This window comes from Falco peregrinus, chromosome 1, assembly GCF_023634155.1.
Source record: "Falco peregrinus isolate bFalPer1 chromosome 1, bFalPer1.pri, whole genome shotgun sequence".
Classification (NCBI taxonomy): domain Eukaryota; kingdom Metazoa; phylum Chordata; class Aves; order Falconiformes; family Falconidae; genus Falco; species Falco peregrinus.
In genome coordinates this window covers 70,272,702-70,289,177 of record NC_073721.1, presented here as the reverse complement: position 1 = coordinate 70,289,177, position 16,476 = coordinate 70,272,702, and the positions used below count along the sequence as shown (strand labels likewise).

The following is a 16,476-nucleotide window of genomic DNA, read 5'->3' as shown; positions in this document are numbered from 1 at the left end:
ATTTTTCCTAGATTTTGCAGGTTTCCCTTCTCCTCTCTAGCCCTTTCATTACTTTTTCTTTACAGCTGCCATTGTTCCATAGATTGGTAACTCTGCCGTGCTGTCAGCAGCCAAACAAACTCTTCATTTCCCTGCCTCCCGCAGCAGAAAAATGCAAGAGTCCTCATACAAAAATTTCCTCTGTGCTTGTTCCATTTACTTGCCATAGCACTAAATGGTTAAGCAGGCGTTCCTCTCCTAATGGAAATAAGAGTATGTAGTTACACAGAAGTAGCAGGTTTTTTGAAGCATTATCAGAATTTGTAATGCTTTTTTTTTTTTTTGGTGAAGCATATTAAAAGAAAACAATAGCATATTGGTCCCAAAGTGCTTTTGAACTTACTGTACCCTCTGTTCTTTGTCCTGTTCCTAGGGGCAAGTGTGGCAAACAGCAAATTTCATCCTTTTATCATCTGGTTCTCTGAGCCTCAGAATCAAACTGATCACCACAGCTGCAATAAATAAAGTGTCTATTCAATAAGTTATGATGCCAAGTATTCAACATTCTTCTGGCCAGGCACAGAGTCTGATGGAAACCAGCACATCTCACTTATTGCCTTTTTCCTTGCAATTAAAATTGCTGAATAATCAGTGGACACCAGATATGGGAAAGCTGAATGTGAATGATGCCAATTTGCTTGGTTTTGTTTACACTTACTATTTAAAACAAATATACCTATGGCAATGTGGCTTTCATTAATTATGAAGCACAGGCAACGTATTAATAATATCAGTCTTGAAGCCTCTAAGAAATGTAATTTTATGTATCTACCTGTTCTGTCTTAGTGCGTGATTTCTCATATCTTTTTTATTCATGTCCAGACATCTTTATGCAGCATTTGATTGGATATGCATCTCATCTCATGGAATATATAGCACATTCTCTGATAGAAACTAAATAGTTCAGTTCTAGCATTTGGGAATACACTGTACTTTTCTCTGACTTAATGCTTCAGACTTTTCAACTATCATGCAAGGAGAAAAATCATGGTGTGAATCATTTGGTTAAAATTGTTGCCGTCCAAAAATATTTGTTTTAAATGCATTCTTTCTGATTTTTTTTTAAAGTTCTTTGGTGTTTTTTTTTTCTCTTTGTTTTCTTTTTCTAGGCTGAGGTTCAGCTATGCTATCTGGAAGCACAAAGAGATGCTGTTGAACAGATGTCCTTAAAGCTGTACAGTGAGCAGTACAACAGTAGTAGCAAGCGAAAGGAAGAGTTTGCTGATATGTCAAAAGTTCACACAGTGGGAAGTAATGGGTAGGGAACTATTCTTTTTGTTGTTTTATTCTCACTGATCTGTATTTTTTTTTACATGATATACTTTTTCTTACTTGTAGTTAACCAGGATTTTTCTTCCTAGCCCAAGAGGCAGGGGAAAACTCTATTTTTTTCTTATATGAATGCAAAAAATAATGGGTTCTGGATAATTTATCCAAATCGTGGCTTGTTCATGGGACTACATAACATTACCTAATAGCAATCCATTATTTTGATATTTACAAATGTAATGTGTCCTTTTTCTTCAGGCTTTTCTCCTCCAATGGCTTTGTATCTTTTGATTTCTTAGCATCTTCCAAGGAAGCATCTTTATAATGTATTAATACCTCTGCAAGACAATATAACTGCTATTCTACTAGTGACTAGGAAATATGAATGTGAAGCAATTCACTTAAAGTTCACCAGTTCAAACATCCCAGTTTTGTACTTCTAGAAAGCTTTAATTTTAAATGTTTTCCCTTAACTTGGTCTTCTCAATCTGTTTTCTTATAAATGTAAACACACATACTCCCCTCTCCCTCCACTCTCCTTCCCCCATATTACATATGTAAGTGTATATAAAAGCACTCTTCCTAATAGTTTGAGCAAAGAATCTTGGACAAGTTAATCACTAGAGTATGCTAAAATGAAATCAATGCTGCCCCTCCCTTTTTCACAACCAAGAAAACTTGTAGTTCTGGGTTAAGATTTTTTCTTGAAGGTCTTTTGAAAACTGAATCTTCCAACTGCTATTTCCCCTAAATTAACATCAGAACATATCTGTGAGTTCATAGTAGTGTGGGGCAAAAGCAGTTCAAAGGAGCGAACTAGTGCTCATTTTTTGGGCACCCCCTCATCCTGATAGAAGTCTTCTTGGAACAGGTAAATACAGCAGAACCTTTGCCTGCTGTTCCCTATGCAAGGAAATTCATTGACCAAGGTGTTCAGGACTTCTTTGTCTCCAGAACTTCCTTTTCCAATTGTTAACTCAACATTGAGGTCTTGGGAACACAGTTTTATTAAATTACCGACTGTAAGGATAAATGAGCCTTGTAAACATCCCCTCTTATTATACGGAAAGATGACTGTTTTAGAAAAGTTGATGTGGGCTAATTATGTAGGATTACTGAGATCTTGATTACATATGCAGAAATCTGTCAGATTCTCAAACACGCCAGTGCAGCTAGTGCCAACCATAAAAATAATTTGTTCAGAATTAGTGTGTATATGTATATAAATGTGCACTGGGGGCTACATGTTCAAAAACAGCTTCTAATTTTGCAGCCATAGTTGAATGTGAGCAAGACTTAAGGTTGGAATTCTGTGTGGGACATAAGACAGTAAGACATCAACAGACGTTTGATTTTATTGAGGATAAGGGATATAAAGCTTTAAACCTCACGGAAAAATCCAGTTTGTAACTCTACATACCATATGTGATAAGGAAATAGGCTCTTAAATGCACTTGTTTGCACTTGTAATTATATGCTTATTACTGGGAATGGTAACCTACTAGTTAGTGTTCCCTACCTTTTCTGTGCTGTGGCCACCTTTCTGGGCCCTGATGGCCATCCCAGCCCTTAGAGGCTCAACAGTGGCTCAAGGGGCCAAAGGACCAGAGGGAGACAAATACAATACCATGTATTCAGCCATTATAGAAACTAGGGTGGGCTGGATTCAGATGGAAAACTTCCAGTTGAACCAGTCTGAGGTATTGTATTGAACACAATGGAAATGCTTTTCAGCCATTTCAATCAGTTGGTAAAAGATTTCTCTACTGCATATTTACATATATGCATATATACATATATACATATATACATATATATTTGCATATATACAGAAATTCCACAGTAGGATGACCTAGCAAGAGGCTGAGATGTCTACAAAGAATGGCCATTTGCGTGGCTGGGAAAGTTAGGGCATCTTTCCATTAGCTGTTGTGGAAGTTTGACCTAGGAGGAAGAAGAGTATCTACAGGGAGAACAAGATTTATTGTAGATAGAGAATTTTTTATATAGTGGGGGGAAAGATTTGGGAGGTGGCCTTGTGTAAGAAATAGCTACAGTGAGATAGGTAAGGTAGTATCTGCAGAACAGGGTGATGCTAGTGGGTGTGTAGATAACAGATTTCCGGCAGAACAGCAATCTTGTTACAACAGCAATAGAGACAGTTTACGTGTATCTGCATGGAAATAGCTAGTGACAATGAACGAGAAGAGAATGGATATCCACTGCAGGAGAACACCAGCTAGCCAGGCAGGGCAGCAAGAGGTAACCAAGAGTAGCTGAGAGCAGCTGCAAAAATGTTATAGCAGATCTGGCTGGAAATATTGCACCTCCTCAAAACTGGGGAGGACTTTATACAGGTACTGTTGGGAGATATGGGTACGATATTTACAGTACCATTGCACAACATGAAGGCTGGATCCTGGGATCCTGTCATCACCTAGTATTGGGCCTTCATGGGTGAGGCTTTGAGATAAATGAATTAGAGGGGGCTTCAAGTATGCACAGAATATAAAGCAATTTCACAACCGTTAAGGTCAGAACTCTGATTTCTCCTATACAAGAAACGTGAAAGGAGTTCAAAAAAATGATGACCCAGAAACTTGGAAGAACTTCTTGTCTGGCTGAATTTTTTTGGTAGGCATACTAGTGTGTTTACAGTATTTCCAAATGCCATGTGAGTTATGCCATCAAAGAAATAATACAAACTGGAAGTGTGTGTTAAACATGGGGAAAAAGGCTGATGGAAATAGCTTCACATTCCTTTTTATTTATTAATGCCACAGACGAACTGGTTTTCTCATGAGAAAGGTGCTCATGAATTTTCATTCAAAATAATAAATTGATGTCCACATTTTAAGAAATATGTTTAGGGTTCAAGGGATTAGACATGCAACTCTGCATATCTGATACCCTGTTTACCAAGATAAAATATACTTCTTAATGTCATTTTAGTTATTATGTAGATAATGGTTTTAGCTTAGTAACCACAAACCTGTATTAGGGAAGCTGTATTTACCTGCCCTTTAACTAATATTATAGCATTCTTGTTGGCAATGTTTGGGTATCTCTAATGGAAGAATTTTTATTATTTTTTTTTTTTGTGATGAACAGATGACCTGATTTATTCTTGTTTTAGCAACTGGTGGATTTGGATAATCAACCAAAATTTGATCTTTTCTGTAGTTCTTGCATCTGTAGCACACATCAGTATTTCAGAAGTTATACTTTCCCTGATTCTGCCTGTGGCAATATGAAAAAAAGATCTTCTAAGCCCAGTAAAAATAGATTCTGAATAAAAAAGAAATATTCAATATACCACAGAAATACTGACAGGTACATTTTAATCTTAACCTGTCACTGATCCTACAATTGCTGGATTTTCTGAATATCTTTTTAGCAGCTTAGTAACTTACATCCTCTTCCAAATAGTAATTTAATAGTAATCAGTAGACCCATCAATTTACATGTAAGGCATTCATTTTAAGAACAATGCTCCCCCCCCCCCCCCCCCCAAATAGAGCTATTTTAGAACTATTAAAAATCTCACAATCAAATTTTAACAAAATATTTATGATGCTTTTAGGCTGACTTCACTATCTTCAGGCTCAGGCAAATAACTGCCATAGACAGTTTGCTTAAAAATGCTCCCAGATGACTTTATTTTACAGGAGAAAACCAAATAAGAGAATAGGCACAGTATGTAAACTAGGGAGGGGGAAAAGGTCCCCATTACCTCTTGCATCCTTTCCTGGTCTTTTTCTAGTGAATCCTGTCTCTCTCACTCTTCATTTTGTGTTGAGTTGCTGTTTAGAACCTCAGCTAGAAATCATAGTGTTCAGCTGTTTCCCAATTCTTATCTGAGTTTTGTAAAGGTCAGGGACAAATGCTTTGGTGTGTCTTCAAAGGATTAGTTCATTCTATTACACCAATATATGGACCAGTTTGGACTGTAACTAAGATGTGTTTCTATAGATGCAAAGCAGGTGTTTGGATCCAGCACATCTTCTGCCTATTACAGCAAAATCCCAGTCCACTTCCTGGTGCAATTTCTAAAGACAACCCGCCCCATTCTGGCAGGAGAAGGTCATGAACGTTGGATGTAGGCTTTGTTTCTCATCATCTTCGTATCTTAATTTAGATTTTTCACTGGTACTGACTGTCCAAGTCCAAGTGAATCTGTACCGATTTATATGAGATGAAATTTCGCCTCTTTATCATAAAACATATGTTTTAATAACTGCCTGTCAGTTTTATGACTTTGGAGAGTATTTGGATAAGATGGAAGGGAAAAAATGGAGCTGTAGATACTGAAGATACAGAATGGTTATACTGCTTTCTGAGGAAGGGATAAAGATTCAGTATCACTGCAAATATACTATTCAAAATGGAGTTTAGTTTTATTTTACTTGCAAAATGATATCTGAGTCAAATACCTCCTGAAACAGGAGAAAAGCCCTGAACTCCAAATGAAACTATTATATTTCAACAATAGTAACTCGCCCTTTTATGCTGGCTCTTCTTTATAATAGCATCATTGCTTACCTTCTCAGGGCAGCAAGCAATTTTAAGTAAGTACACCTCATAAATTGTTGAGTAAAAGTATACTAAGTACAGTGGATTAAACTAGAGAGTTACTTCAGAGGCTGGAATCAACACTTGTGCATTATACAAGACTTCCTTTGTTGTTGACTCATTGAAAATAATACCACAGAAGGCAAATGCTTTCTTCTCTCTTGCTTGCTTTCTTGCAGAAAGAGAGTTCTGCTTGTCACAACTTTATCTATAAGCTTTCAAAATCGCCATGCATATGGTACTCTAGTTAATAACTGAAACTGTGATAGTCTTAATAACATTAAAAACATGTTTAGTTTATTGTTTCTCTTGTTGAAATACTGCTGATTTATTTAATGGGGTTGCTAAAAAAGTTGTTAATAATTGGAGAAATGAGCTTTAGTGGAACATACACTATTGTTTTGATCAGTATGTGGGGTTTTTGATACTACTGACAAGGCTTTTGTTAGTTCCAGTTTTGCAAGTTTGCAGATCCCTTTTCAAGGGGTATCTTTTGACGAATGTGCAGTTTTTTAGCATGTACCTTCTGTCTTGTATCACAGCATTTTAGAAGAATCTATGCTTTACTTATTCACTAGGCTTTCAATAGAGAATCACATTAATCCTTTTAAGCTCCTTATTCTAATGATTTATTTTGTTGAAAACCGTAGTGATCCTCCTTTGAATTTTAATGATTGCTGGCTATTCAAGGATTCATTGTTTTGACTTCCTGTCCTTACCTTTGTTTCTTACATGTCTGTAGGGAACACCTGTCTAATACTGTATCTGGCCTTAGTTCTCACTGGCTTACCATATTCACTCAAGCCTATCTTAAGGCGTTAAGTTGAAATGCTAGCTACTCATCCATGAAAATAAATGTAGGATATTTACAGAGATAGGCAGATAGACAGCAGAGGGATGGCTGAATGGATTGAGTCATTTTTGGATGAAAATAATATTTTCCTAAGAATTATTTCAAGGTGATTGTTGCAAAGTTTCCTCAATATACAGTCAGCACTTTAAAAACCATTACACAACATGTATGGGGGATTTCTGTTTCAAAATTTTTGAAGCAAAGGCAGTATGCCGACAGTTGTTAGGGTTTGGCATCAGCCACTGAATTTAGGTCATGGCACTGGCTTAAATTGGATTTCAGTTTTCATTTTCACCCACTCTGTATAAATACAGAATGTCTCTTTAGAAATATAACCAGGAACATCATGAGTTTTCAAGAATATATTATTCTAATACAAGATTTTAACAACTACGCAGTATTTATGCATAATACATTTTGTTCCTTATCTACAGACTTCTGGACTTTGATTCAGAATACCAGGAGCTCTGGGATTGGCTGATTGACATGGAATCCATCGTGATGGACAGCCATGACCTGATGATGTCAGAGGAGCAGCAGCAGCATCTTTACAAGGTTAGCGCTACCGTTACTGCCTTTACCTAGCTATAGAAGATCTGATTAGCTTGACAAGTCTTTCTCTCACAGGATATCGCTGCGTTCATTGTATGTATCATGGTGTCTATTAGAATTCCCTTCCCTGTCCCCAACCTCATTTCCATCCCCTGTGCGCTGACAGGCTGCACCGACATCATAATTGCAAGAAAGTTCCCTTTATCACATTCTATTTGGTGTAATTCTATAGAAGGACAAAGATTTGTCTTCAAGATGAATAGAAATAAATGAAACCGCATTAATAAATAGACTGAAACAAAATGAAGGAAAAAAATGAAATGGTAGCATTTAACAAAATGTGTTTTGATTGGAGCTTTCAGCTGGATTTTATCCACCTTTCAGACCTCATCTGGGAAGAAAGAAATTTGCCTTGATTTTGGTTTGCTGCTGCCAGGATACGGGACTCTTCCAATTTAATTTTTATTAGTTATACATAAAGCAGACATTGTCATGTTAAGTCATCACACTTGCTTGTGATTTCAGCAAAATGATTTTGAACTTGCATATTGATTATAGGGTCTTCATCTAACATACACACACACACACACACACACACAGAGTTTCTCTTATTTGTCATAGCAGCCTTAGCCCAGAAGCTTTATCACTTCTTTTAGATAGACACTACTTTTAAGAAGTTCCCCAAAATGTGTGATTTGATCCTAAAATTGATTCAGGCTTCACTGTGTGTCTGAGAAGCTGTAGTCTACGGGTCTGAGGTGTGGGGGTGGGGGGAAGAAAGGAGGGGCTTTCGACAGAAATATCAGGCTGCAGTAAATCTTCCTCATTTAGGCAATTTTTATTGGAGTAATTCTGACAGTTGTCATCCTTGAATTGCTTTGAGCATATGGCATATTTCAAAGAGCAGATTGTGAATCATAAAAAATAAAATTAATAACTAACCACAGAATCAGCAACAGTATAATGACAAGAAACAACTACCCTCTAGCTTTTTTTTATTTCTTATCAAATAAATGGTACATTCAAGGTCAAATAGAAGTTGTTTTCTTTCTTCTATGATTGCATGATTTGATAATTTCTATATAAATAAATAAAATATAATTTATTTTTACTTGCTTTGGCATCCTAATTTCTTGATAGTCTTCTTGCATTTTAGTCTTTCTAATTTTAGTCCTTTTATTTAAAATACCAGTGAGAAAGGGTTGTCACCTGAGTTAAAATATGTTTATAAATGGAAATACGGTTCAGATCCAAACAGTTTTAGCCTGCAAGTGAGTTTAATTCAGTAGTCTCCATTTCTTGCTTTGACAACCATTTCTTATTTTTGCTAATGTCTTTCTCCTAACTTTCTAAATACTTAATCAGAATTAGCCCTACATTAACAGTCCTGGCCTTGGCCAGGCTCAGAAATAAACAATGTCAGAAATAGGTAAAAAGTTTCTTGCAAATCTAAAATAAGGTGTTTTGGTAGTGCCTGTTCACATAAGACCAGCTTGCACTATGCCTGTTATAACCACTACTCTAAGTTGTATACTAAAAAAATCAATAAACATAAATTTTAAGGAAAGAATCCATCCATCAATATGAAAAGGAACAAAGCTTAAGCAGCCATTCTAAGTATTTTAGGTGTTATTTAGAGTACTTCCCTTTCTGATATCCAAATGTAGCCATTAAGAATAATTATAGATGGTCAGGCTGGAATAACAATGCATGGCGAGAAGAATAAATGAGGGCAATAATTTAGGAATTAGTTTGCAGTACAGTATGGTGGCAAAATGAGGAATACTGAATATTCAAAATGGGAAATAACAGTTTCTTAATATTATGAAATTCTGTACTATGATAGCATGACACTACCAAAAGCAAAATGCTTCTGCCAGAGAGAGAGTAGCTGAGTATCCAGTCTTGCAGCACTGACAAACCAGTACTGCTGCCAAAACACAGGGAGGGTCATCTGCTAATTATCAGAGCCCCTATCTCAAAAGTACCTATTTGGTCACTGCAAAACCACTTGAAGAAGGGTAGAAACAGACTGCCTGCCCTCCCGCGGTGAATACTCTCTGCAGATACATTTCTAGTGAAAACAGCAAGGCAATTGTTAAGGACTGAAGGCAAGACTTAGCTAGAAATGTGGAGTTTGCTTAAGAGATGACTAAGGAGTGTCCGTAAAGCAGCAGGAGTATTTGCAGGTAATGTAAAAAGCTTGAGTGCATTAACATCCAGATCTATTAGCCTTTCAAAAAACCCCACAACAACCACACAACAAAAACCCCACCTCCAGAAGAACTGTTGAAAGCTCCAAAGCCCCATAATTTCAGACATTTAAAAGCAGACAAAAGAAAACCTTAGCAAATGTAATTCAGGAAATAATTCTGCACTTGCTAAGGAGAAATCAGATAAATCACTAGGTCTTTATCATCCTTAATTTCAGAGACTCGTGTAACAATGAATCAAGCCCTGAAAACCAGTATGAATAGTTGTATAAAACTAGCTTAGTAAACCTCTTTTCTAATCAATAGTGACACCCTTTTTATTTGGAGCCCGTTATACAGTCATGAATGGTCGAGTGCTCACAGCTAAGGGGCAGGAGCACTGCTTGCACTTCACAGGGAACACAGCCATTCTGGTCTGTAGGGAGGGAAATCCGTAAAAAGAAATTTGAGCAGCTATTATTATCAGAATTCCTCAATGAGGTGGGGTGTTATGAAAACACAGGTCTTGCTTTAGTTGTTCTTTACCGGTTACAGCTTCCAATGCGAACCTGCTAATTGCACACTCTGCATTTTGTTGGGTTCTCCTAAACCCACAGTTCCCTCTTCTCAGTTATTGAGCTGACAAGTAATTGCACCTCTGAGCCAGCTCAGCAAGCCGCCTCTGCCAGGGAACCTGCTGTGGTATCACTATTACCAACAGTAATCATTGCCCCTAAGGAGTCTATGAATGGGAAGGAGCAATGATAAAACAGGTAAATCGGAAGGGGAAAGCATACATTAAAGCAGCGTAACATAATATATAAATGCTAAAATTGCATACAGGAAAATAAAATGTATTTTCATGGTTAGACTGTTTTCCCAGCACTCTGTTTTCAGATTTAATATAGATTTAAGTCAACTCTCAGCTTAACTTTGTTTTGTAATATTCCAGGAGCTTCACGGTTTTTTTAATTAGGATCCTTATTATCTCTCTTTAACTATTTTTATTTTGCCCTTAATTTAATAGGAGCAGCACAGCCTTATTTTTTTTTAACTCTGAGTATGTATGTATGATTTTATCTGGGTTTCCTAGATTTCAGTGCAAAGATTTAGAGAAAGAGAAAACCATTCTTCCTCGCTATGTTCCCCCACAGCCCTAAATAATGTCAGCTTTACAGTCTTAAGCTAGCTAATGATTTTGAAAATCAACTAGTGTTTGATAAAATGGCAGTCACGGAATGAATTGCTGACAGTTTATTTGTCCTCTAACGCTTTATCTATTAACCAAGAAAAAATTAAAAGGAGCATTTCCATGTTTTTGGAGTCTCACTTCTTTGTACTGCTGTAATGGCTCTGTTTAATGCCAAATGTATCATGTTTATTTCATTTTAATCTACTGCATGTGAGCCTGATCTCATAAGCTCTAAGTACACAGAACTTGCATTGACTTCAGCTGTATTCATATGCCATTACTGGAGGATCAAACCCAAAGAATTTAAACTCTGCTAATTAGCCCTTTAGTGGGAACTTGAGTAATTCTGTACCTTGAATGTTCAAAAATGAAGCAAATCAGTATTTACTGGAACTGTGGAGATTAGAAATGAGTATACCAGGCAGAAAAGTTAATGATAATTCTTTCAATTTTCCTCAGAAGATTAATTGCAAAACTTAATTGTGTTAGATTAAAACCCCATTTAAATAAGTACAGTATGATTGTTAAAAATGTTAGTATGTTCGGAATAAAATTAACTAAACATTTTAAAATGGCAAATAAAAGAAATTACATTTTTCTGTCTGATTACAAGTAATGTATGGCGTATTTAATAGAAACTGCATAAGCCGTAAGTCTCGCACTAGTACGTCTTCGGCAACGATGGTCATGATAGATGGGAAAAGACCTTCACGTAGTAATGCAAAGATTTTGAAAACATGTAGTTGACACGGCTTTTGAACAGGTTAACTGCCAAACTACTTCATCAAAGGGAAGCGGTTCGCTGTATTAAATAACATGAAAACGCACATCAAAAGCTGAGGATACCTTTCAAAAAAAAGTTGAGGGGAAAAAAATTCTCCCAGCAGTTTTTAGTCTCCCTGCTGGAAGCTAGCGCTGCTCGGAAGGTGCAGTTCGTTTCCTCCTCTGGGTGTGCTGCTGCTCCATTGTGCCTTTCTCCCTGGCTCACTGTGCTGTGGCCCTGAGTGGCTCAAACAAACCGTGGTGAAAGTTTCCCTCATTTGCATCGCTTCTAGACAGCCCTGTCGTACTCTTTGCTGACAGGAAATCACTGTCTTTGTCACCTTTTTTCAGTGATCTCCTTTTGGCAGAGATTGGCCATGTGACCAGGATTAATCACAACAACAGTTCTGGCTCAGAACTCAATGACATGTTTTCCTCAGCACTTCAATAATGGTGTAGAGGAGTCAGTAGGAAATGACTACATTAATTTCAGAGTGAAAAGATAATTAACACTTAAGGACTAGTGCTATAACCTATGGAGCTATTATTCAAATTAAAACTGATTTATTGCAAACTTGTGAAAAAACTCCAAACCTGTCCTTTAATGCAACTGTTAAAATAATCTTGCCAGCATCGCCGAGTTTAAAAAGAAGCGCAAACAATATTTAAGGCGGTAGTATAAATACATAAAAAACTTCAACATTTGAAACTGGAGGCTGAAGTATGTAAAGTGCTTACTTAGATGATATGAATAGGATACTGGCAAACAAAAGCAGCAGTGTGCTCCTAGAATGCTGTGCTTCAAGGAGTTTCCTTGGCAACAGAAATGCAGTTCCAAAAGTAGACAGAACTTTCCTCAGAAAACATACTATTAATAACAACCTTCCGGAACAACTTGGAACAATTTGACTACTTGGCAATAATAATGCCAAGTGTTCTGCAAATTAATCTAACACATAACAGTAATATGTTTCTCTTGCCCATAATTCTCCTGAGCTGGGGGACCGAGTTCTCTGCTGTTAGAGGATACAAATGTGCAAAGCGGTTCCAAATGCTGCGCAAACAGAGGGGGCTCAAATAGCAGCAGCCTATAAGGATCAATTAATGTGCTTCATATCATTTTAACTTGTAAAACAGATTAGTTTAATTGGATTACTTTGTTCCGTTTAAAAGGAGTTCTGCGTACCTACTGAAGCCACATTGTAGTTCAGTCTTTATTTCAAGCAGATTTTCCATATAAAGAAAACTTATTAAAAGATTAACAGCCTGTAGAGTGATATATTTGGACAATATGCTTAGGGGATTGGTTATAAACTAGAAAACGTGAAGATTTTTGCTCCCTACCCTGCATATTCTGCACAGCCCGGGTTGCCTTCTGTCTGTCTGGTAATCTGTCAGTGCCTGCACGGAGCTGCTGAAACAGTCCGTGGGAGAAGACGATGATCGTCGCTTTGGAGGAAGCTCTCAGCACACTGCAGGATTGAGCCCCTTGTAGGTAGTAACTACAAATCTGCTATGCATGCAGTATTTTTAGAATGTCATCATTTCTGTATGAGCCAAGAGAATAAACTAATTTCAGATTTGCCTTGCCAATAGGAGTCATTAGAATTCCACTAAGGGCCGTAAGTTTACCAGACAGGAAAGGTAGGCTTTGCTGCTACCTCGACTTTTCCTGAATTCTTAGATCTAAAGGTTAAAAGTAATCAATATCTCATTGTGCAGCCTGATAATAAGTAATAACCATGATGTTAAAATCTAAATGATTGCAGATAGCACTTGGGTGTGTTGACCCATTTGGAAGGGCTTTTTAATTGCAATCAGAATAGTCATTATAGTTTGCTAATAAACTTTCGAGCTACCTTGCAAAAATCACCACCTTTTTGAAATATGATTTTAATGCTATTAGCAAATTATGTCCCAAATTATACCCCAAAGTGAAAGCTTTTATTTTTTCTGACAAAGCATATATAACACTTTAAAATAAAAAGAGGAAGATTATTCTGCTAAATAATATCAATGGAGTTACCCATTAACAATAGTCATTCACAGCACTCACTCATGTCTACAGACACGGATTGATGCATGCTTCAATGGAAGTTATTCTTTACCTTTGATGTAGTATATTTGTAACTGTCATGTATAGTAAAATGACTGAGCTAAGTTTTGCACAAAACCTCTGATTTCAGTTACTGTTCTCCATGAATTTCAATAATTTTTATGTGCTGGTCTGGGACTGTTTTTCCCCAACAGATTAAGAACCTCTATGACTTTCCACATAGTAGGAAAATCAACTGTTTTGTATGAGAGGTCTCAAAAATGCCTGATACCTCAAGCAACAGTAAAAATCTGACTGCTATTAGAACATCAACTAAATGAGTTCAGGACCTGACACAGCAAAGTTTCCTAGTCTCTTATTGCAGGGGGTGATGAAATTCATTAACTTTTTCCACACAAGTATTTTCAGTTTAGTTGCACTGGAGAACAGAGCGAAAACTCCTTTGTGACACATCCCGCAACAACCAGCTTGACCTTCAGTGGTCCATATACTTAACTTTGTAATATGATTAAATTCCTTGCTACTTCTGGAAAATTTTATATTTTAAAAAGCAGAAAAGAAAATCATTGCTGGAAAAAAATCTTGCTTAAAGCAGAGAAATGTGAAGTTTTAATGTCTTATGTAATTACAACAGGAAAACACTGATTACTATGTCTACAGAATTACGAAATAAGTCTACAAAACAGATAAAGAAAGAATATGAGAAATATTTCTGCATTTTCTTGGTTGCTTCCATAATATATTTCAAATGTAAACATGCATTTTTAAAGGCCGTGTTGTAATTTCTATGGAGCAGACTCCCTGTATTTCCGCAAGAAGTGGCTTCATGCATTTCACAAGAGTAAGTGGGTTTCTCCCATTTCTTCCCAGCATGACATTGAAGATGAACTTCATATTGTAGCAAAGCAGTATTTACTGAGCTTGTAGCAAAAGCCAGCACAGCTTTTGGGAGATTAAAGCAGTGTGTCTAGAATGAAAGAGGCATTCGACTTCAAACAAAAGTAAATGTGTACCACATAGCTGTCATCACCATTCCGTACTACAGCTGCAAAACGTGGACAATTTACAGTCATCACGTCAAGCATCTTAGTCAACTCCACATGCTCTGTCTTTGTGCCCTTGCTGGTATAAAATGGCAGGATAAGGTCCCAAGCAGTGAGACCTTAAAGCAGTGTCAAATACTCAGCACTGAAGCAATAGTCTGGCACACTCGGCTATGGTGGTTTGAGGGCATAGGTCCAGCAGTAAGTTACCCAAAGCCATTTTCTGTTCATCAAGCATTTGTAGTTATTAAAAAATGGACATGGCATCTCAATTCACCCCAAACGATGATGAAAATTACAGCCTCCGTTGCTTTCTATATGCTAGGGCTGCCTCGTGTACAAACAAGACAGAAAGGGCTCAAGATCAGTGTCAGATATACTAAATTATTCACGTTCTCTGAAGTACAAGTGAGAATAACTGAAACACAGCAGCACTCTAGCTTAATCATTGGACCAAGAGTTCCTAAGAAAAAGTGTTATACTTGTGCTGTTATATGTGCAGTACGACACCAGGGACAACAATACCAGTGCTGCAATGGTCTTCAATACCCTGAACTGAGTAAAGAGTCCATATGATGCTCCAAAATATGGGCCTGCTCTGATTTACGTTGTGCTTAGCACAGCCTTTCCAAACGTCATCCTTTGGTCTAAAGGAGTTTAAGTTATCTATATTTTCCTGTTTCCTAACACATTGGATCACATGCAGACCACATGTAAGCATTGCAGTGTCCTGGGAGCTGCCCACTCTGAGATTAGTATTTGATGTATTATGGCAGATTTTATGAAAGTTCATGTGAATCAGCTGACTAAAAATATCTTATGAAGTGATTTGTGAATTTGCACTCACAATTCAGTCATAAAGTCTCATATACAAAAATGACAAATAAGGGATATCAGTTGTCTATAAAAATGAAATTCAAAGAAGCCAGGACTGGTTTATCTATCACTGCATCTCAGAACCTTTAGTCTAATATTTCACAGCCTTTGTTCTGGGATGTGAAACCATATACTACGTTTAAGATCTTATACGATGACTATATAACACAAAAATGGCTCCATCAGCTCAGAGAATAGTGTGTTCTATGCAGTTCTCCAGATATTTTTCTTCCACGCGGTTGTCCAGTACTCGCGAGCCCACATAACCTTACATCCTGCCCCAAGGAGTCCCACCAGTTTAGCCCCACACCCGATGAACCACTTTCTGTGCAGTGTGTCTGTGCGTGTTTCTGCTTTAAAGCTGCCTTCCACTGGTCTCACCAAATAATACACTGAAGTAAGATAAAATTAGGAGTCTTAATAACATGATAGCAACATAATTTTTGAAGTTGTGTGTGGAAATGTTCTTAGTTTTTTAGCAGCTTGGTGGATTAGGTGGTTCTAGAGGAATGCAGGTAAAAAAAAGCACCAGCAAAAAATATGCGGGGCAATAGTATTACCCTATTCCTCAAGTTAGTTGCCAGTTTTTAATTCACTTCCCTATTTTTTCACCTCATACTCCAGGAGAAAATATATTTTTTCTAGACTCAAGGGAATTATGTGCTTTATCCATGATGTTTTGCTTCATAAACATAATACAGGAAATACTATTTTCTTTCCCAATTATTCCTCATCAGTATAGCTCATAAATAATTGATAGTATAATGTTTCTTTTTTTAAAAATAAACAAAAAACAAATGACCACAGAAAACCTTTTTAGCAGGTTTTCTATATGAAACCTAAATTCACTAAATCTCAGTAAATTTGCAGTGGCAATACATTCAATGCATATGTATCTAAATTAGAAAAAATAAGTTGTAGTGAAGTATACCAGTTTATAATCTTCTGAGTTCTTATTTGTTATGTATTTTATTTGTATTTTTAACTCTCTATATTGTATTTATATCTTGAAAATACGTAAAATATCAATATAAAATGTTTGTATATATTTGTAACCATTTTGCACACTT

The 16,476-nt window shown here is 36.8% G+C and overlaps 1 protein-coding gene across 2 annotated transcripts in view; it reads left to right on the top strand.

Moving 5' to 3' along the window:
- AKAP6 (A-kinase anchoring protein 6) overlaps positions 1–16,476 on the top strand; it is a 287,348-nt gene that overhangs the window by 196,226 nt on the left and 74,646 nt on the right. For both annotated transcript variants that reach the window (XM_027791675.2, XM_027791676.2), the window contains exons 8-9: positions 1,149–1,297; positions 7,168–7,288. In XM_027791675.2, the coding sequence (XP_027647476.2) occupies positions 1,149–1,297; positions 7,168–7,288 (270 nt within the window). The remainder of the gene's footprint in view (positions 1–1,148; positions 1,298–7,167; positions 7,289–16,476) is intronic.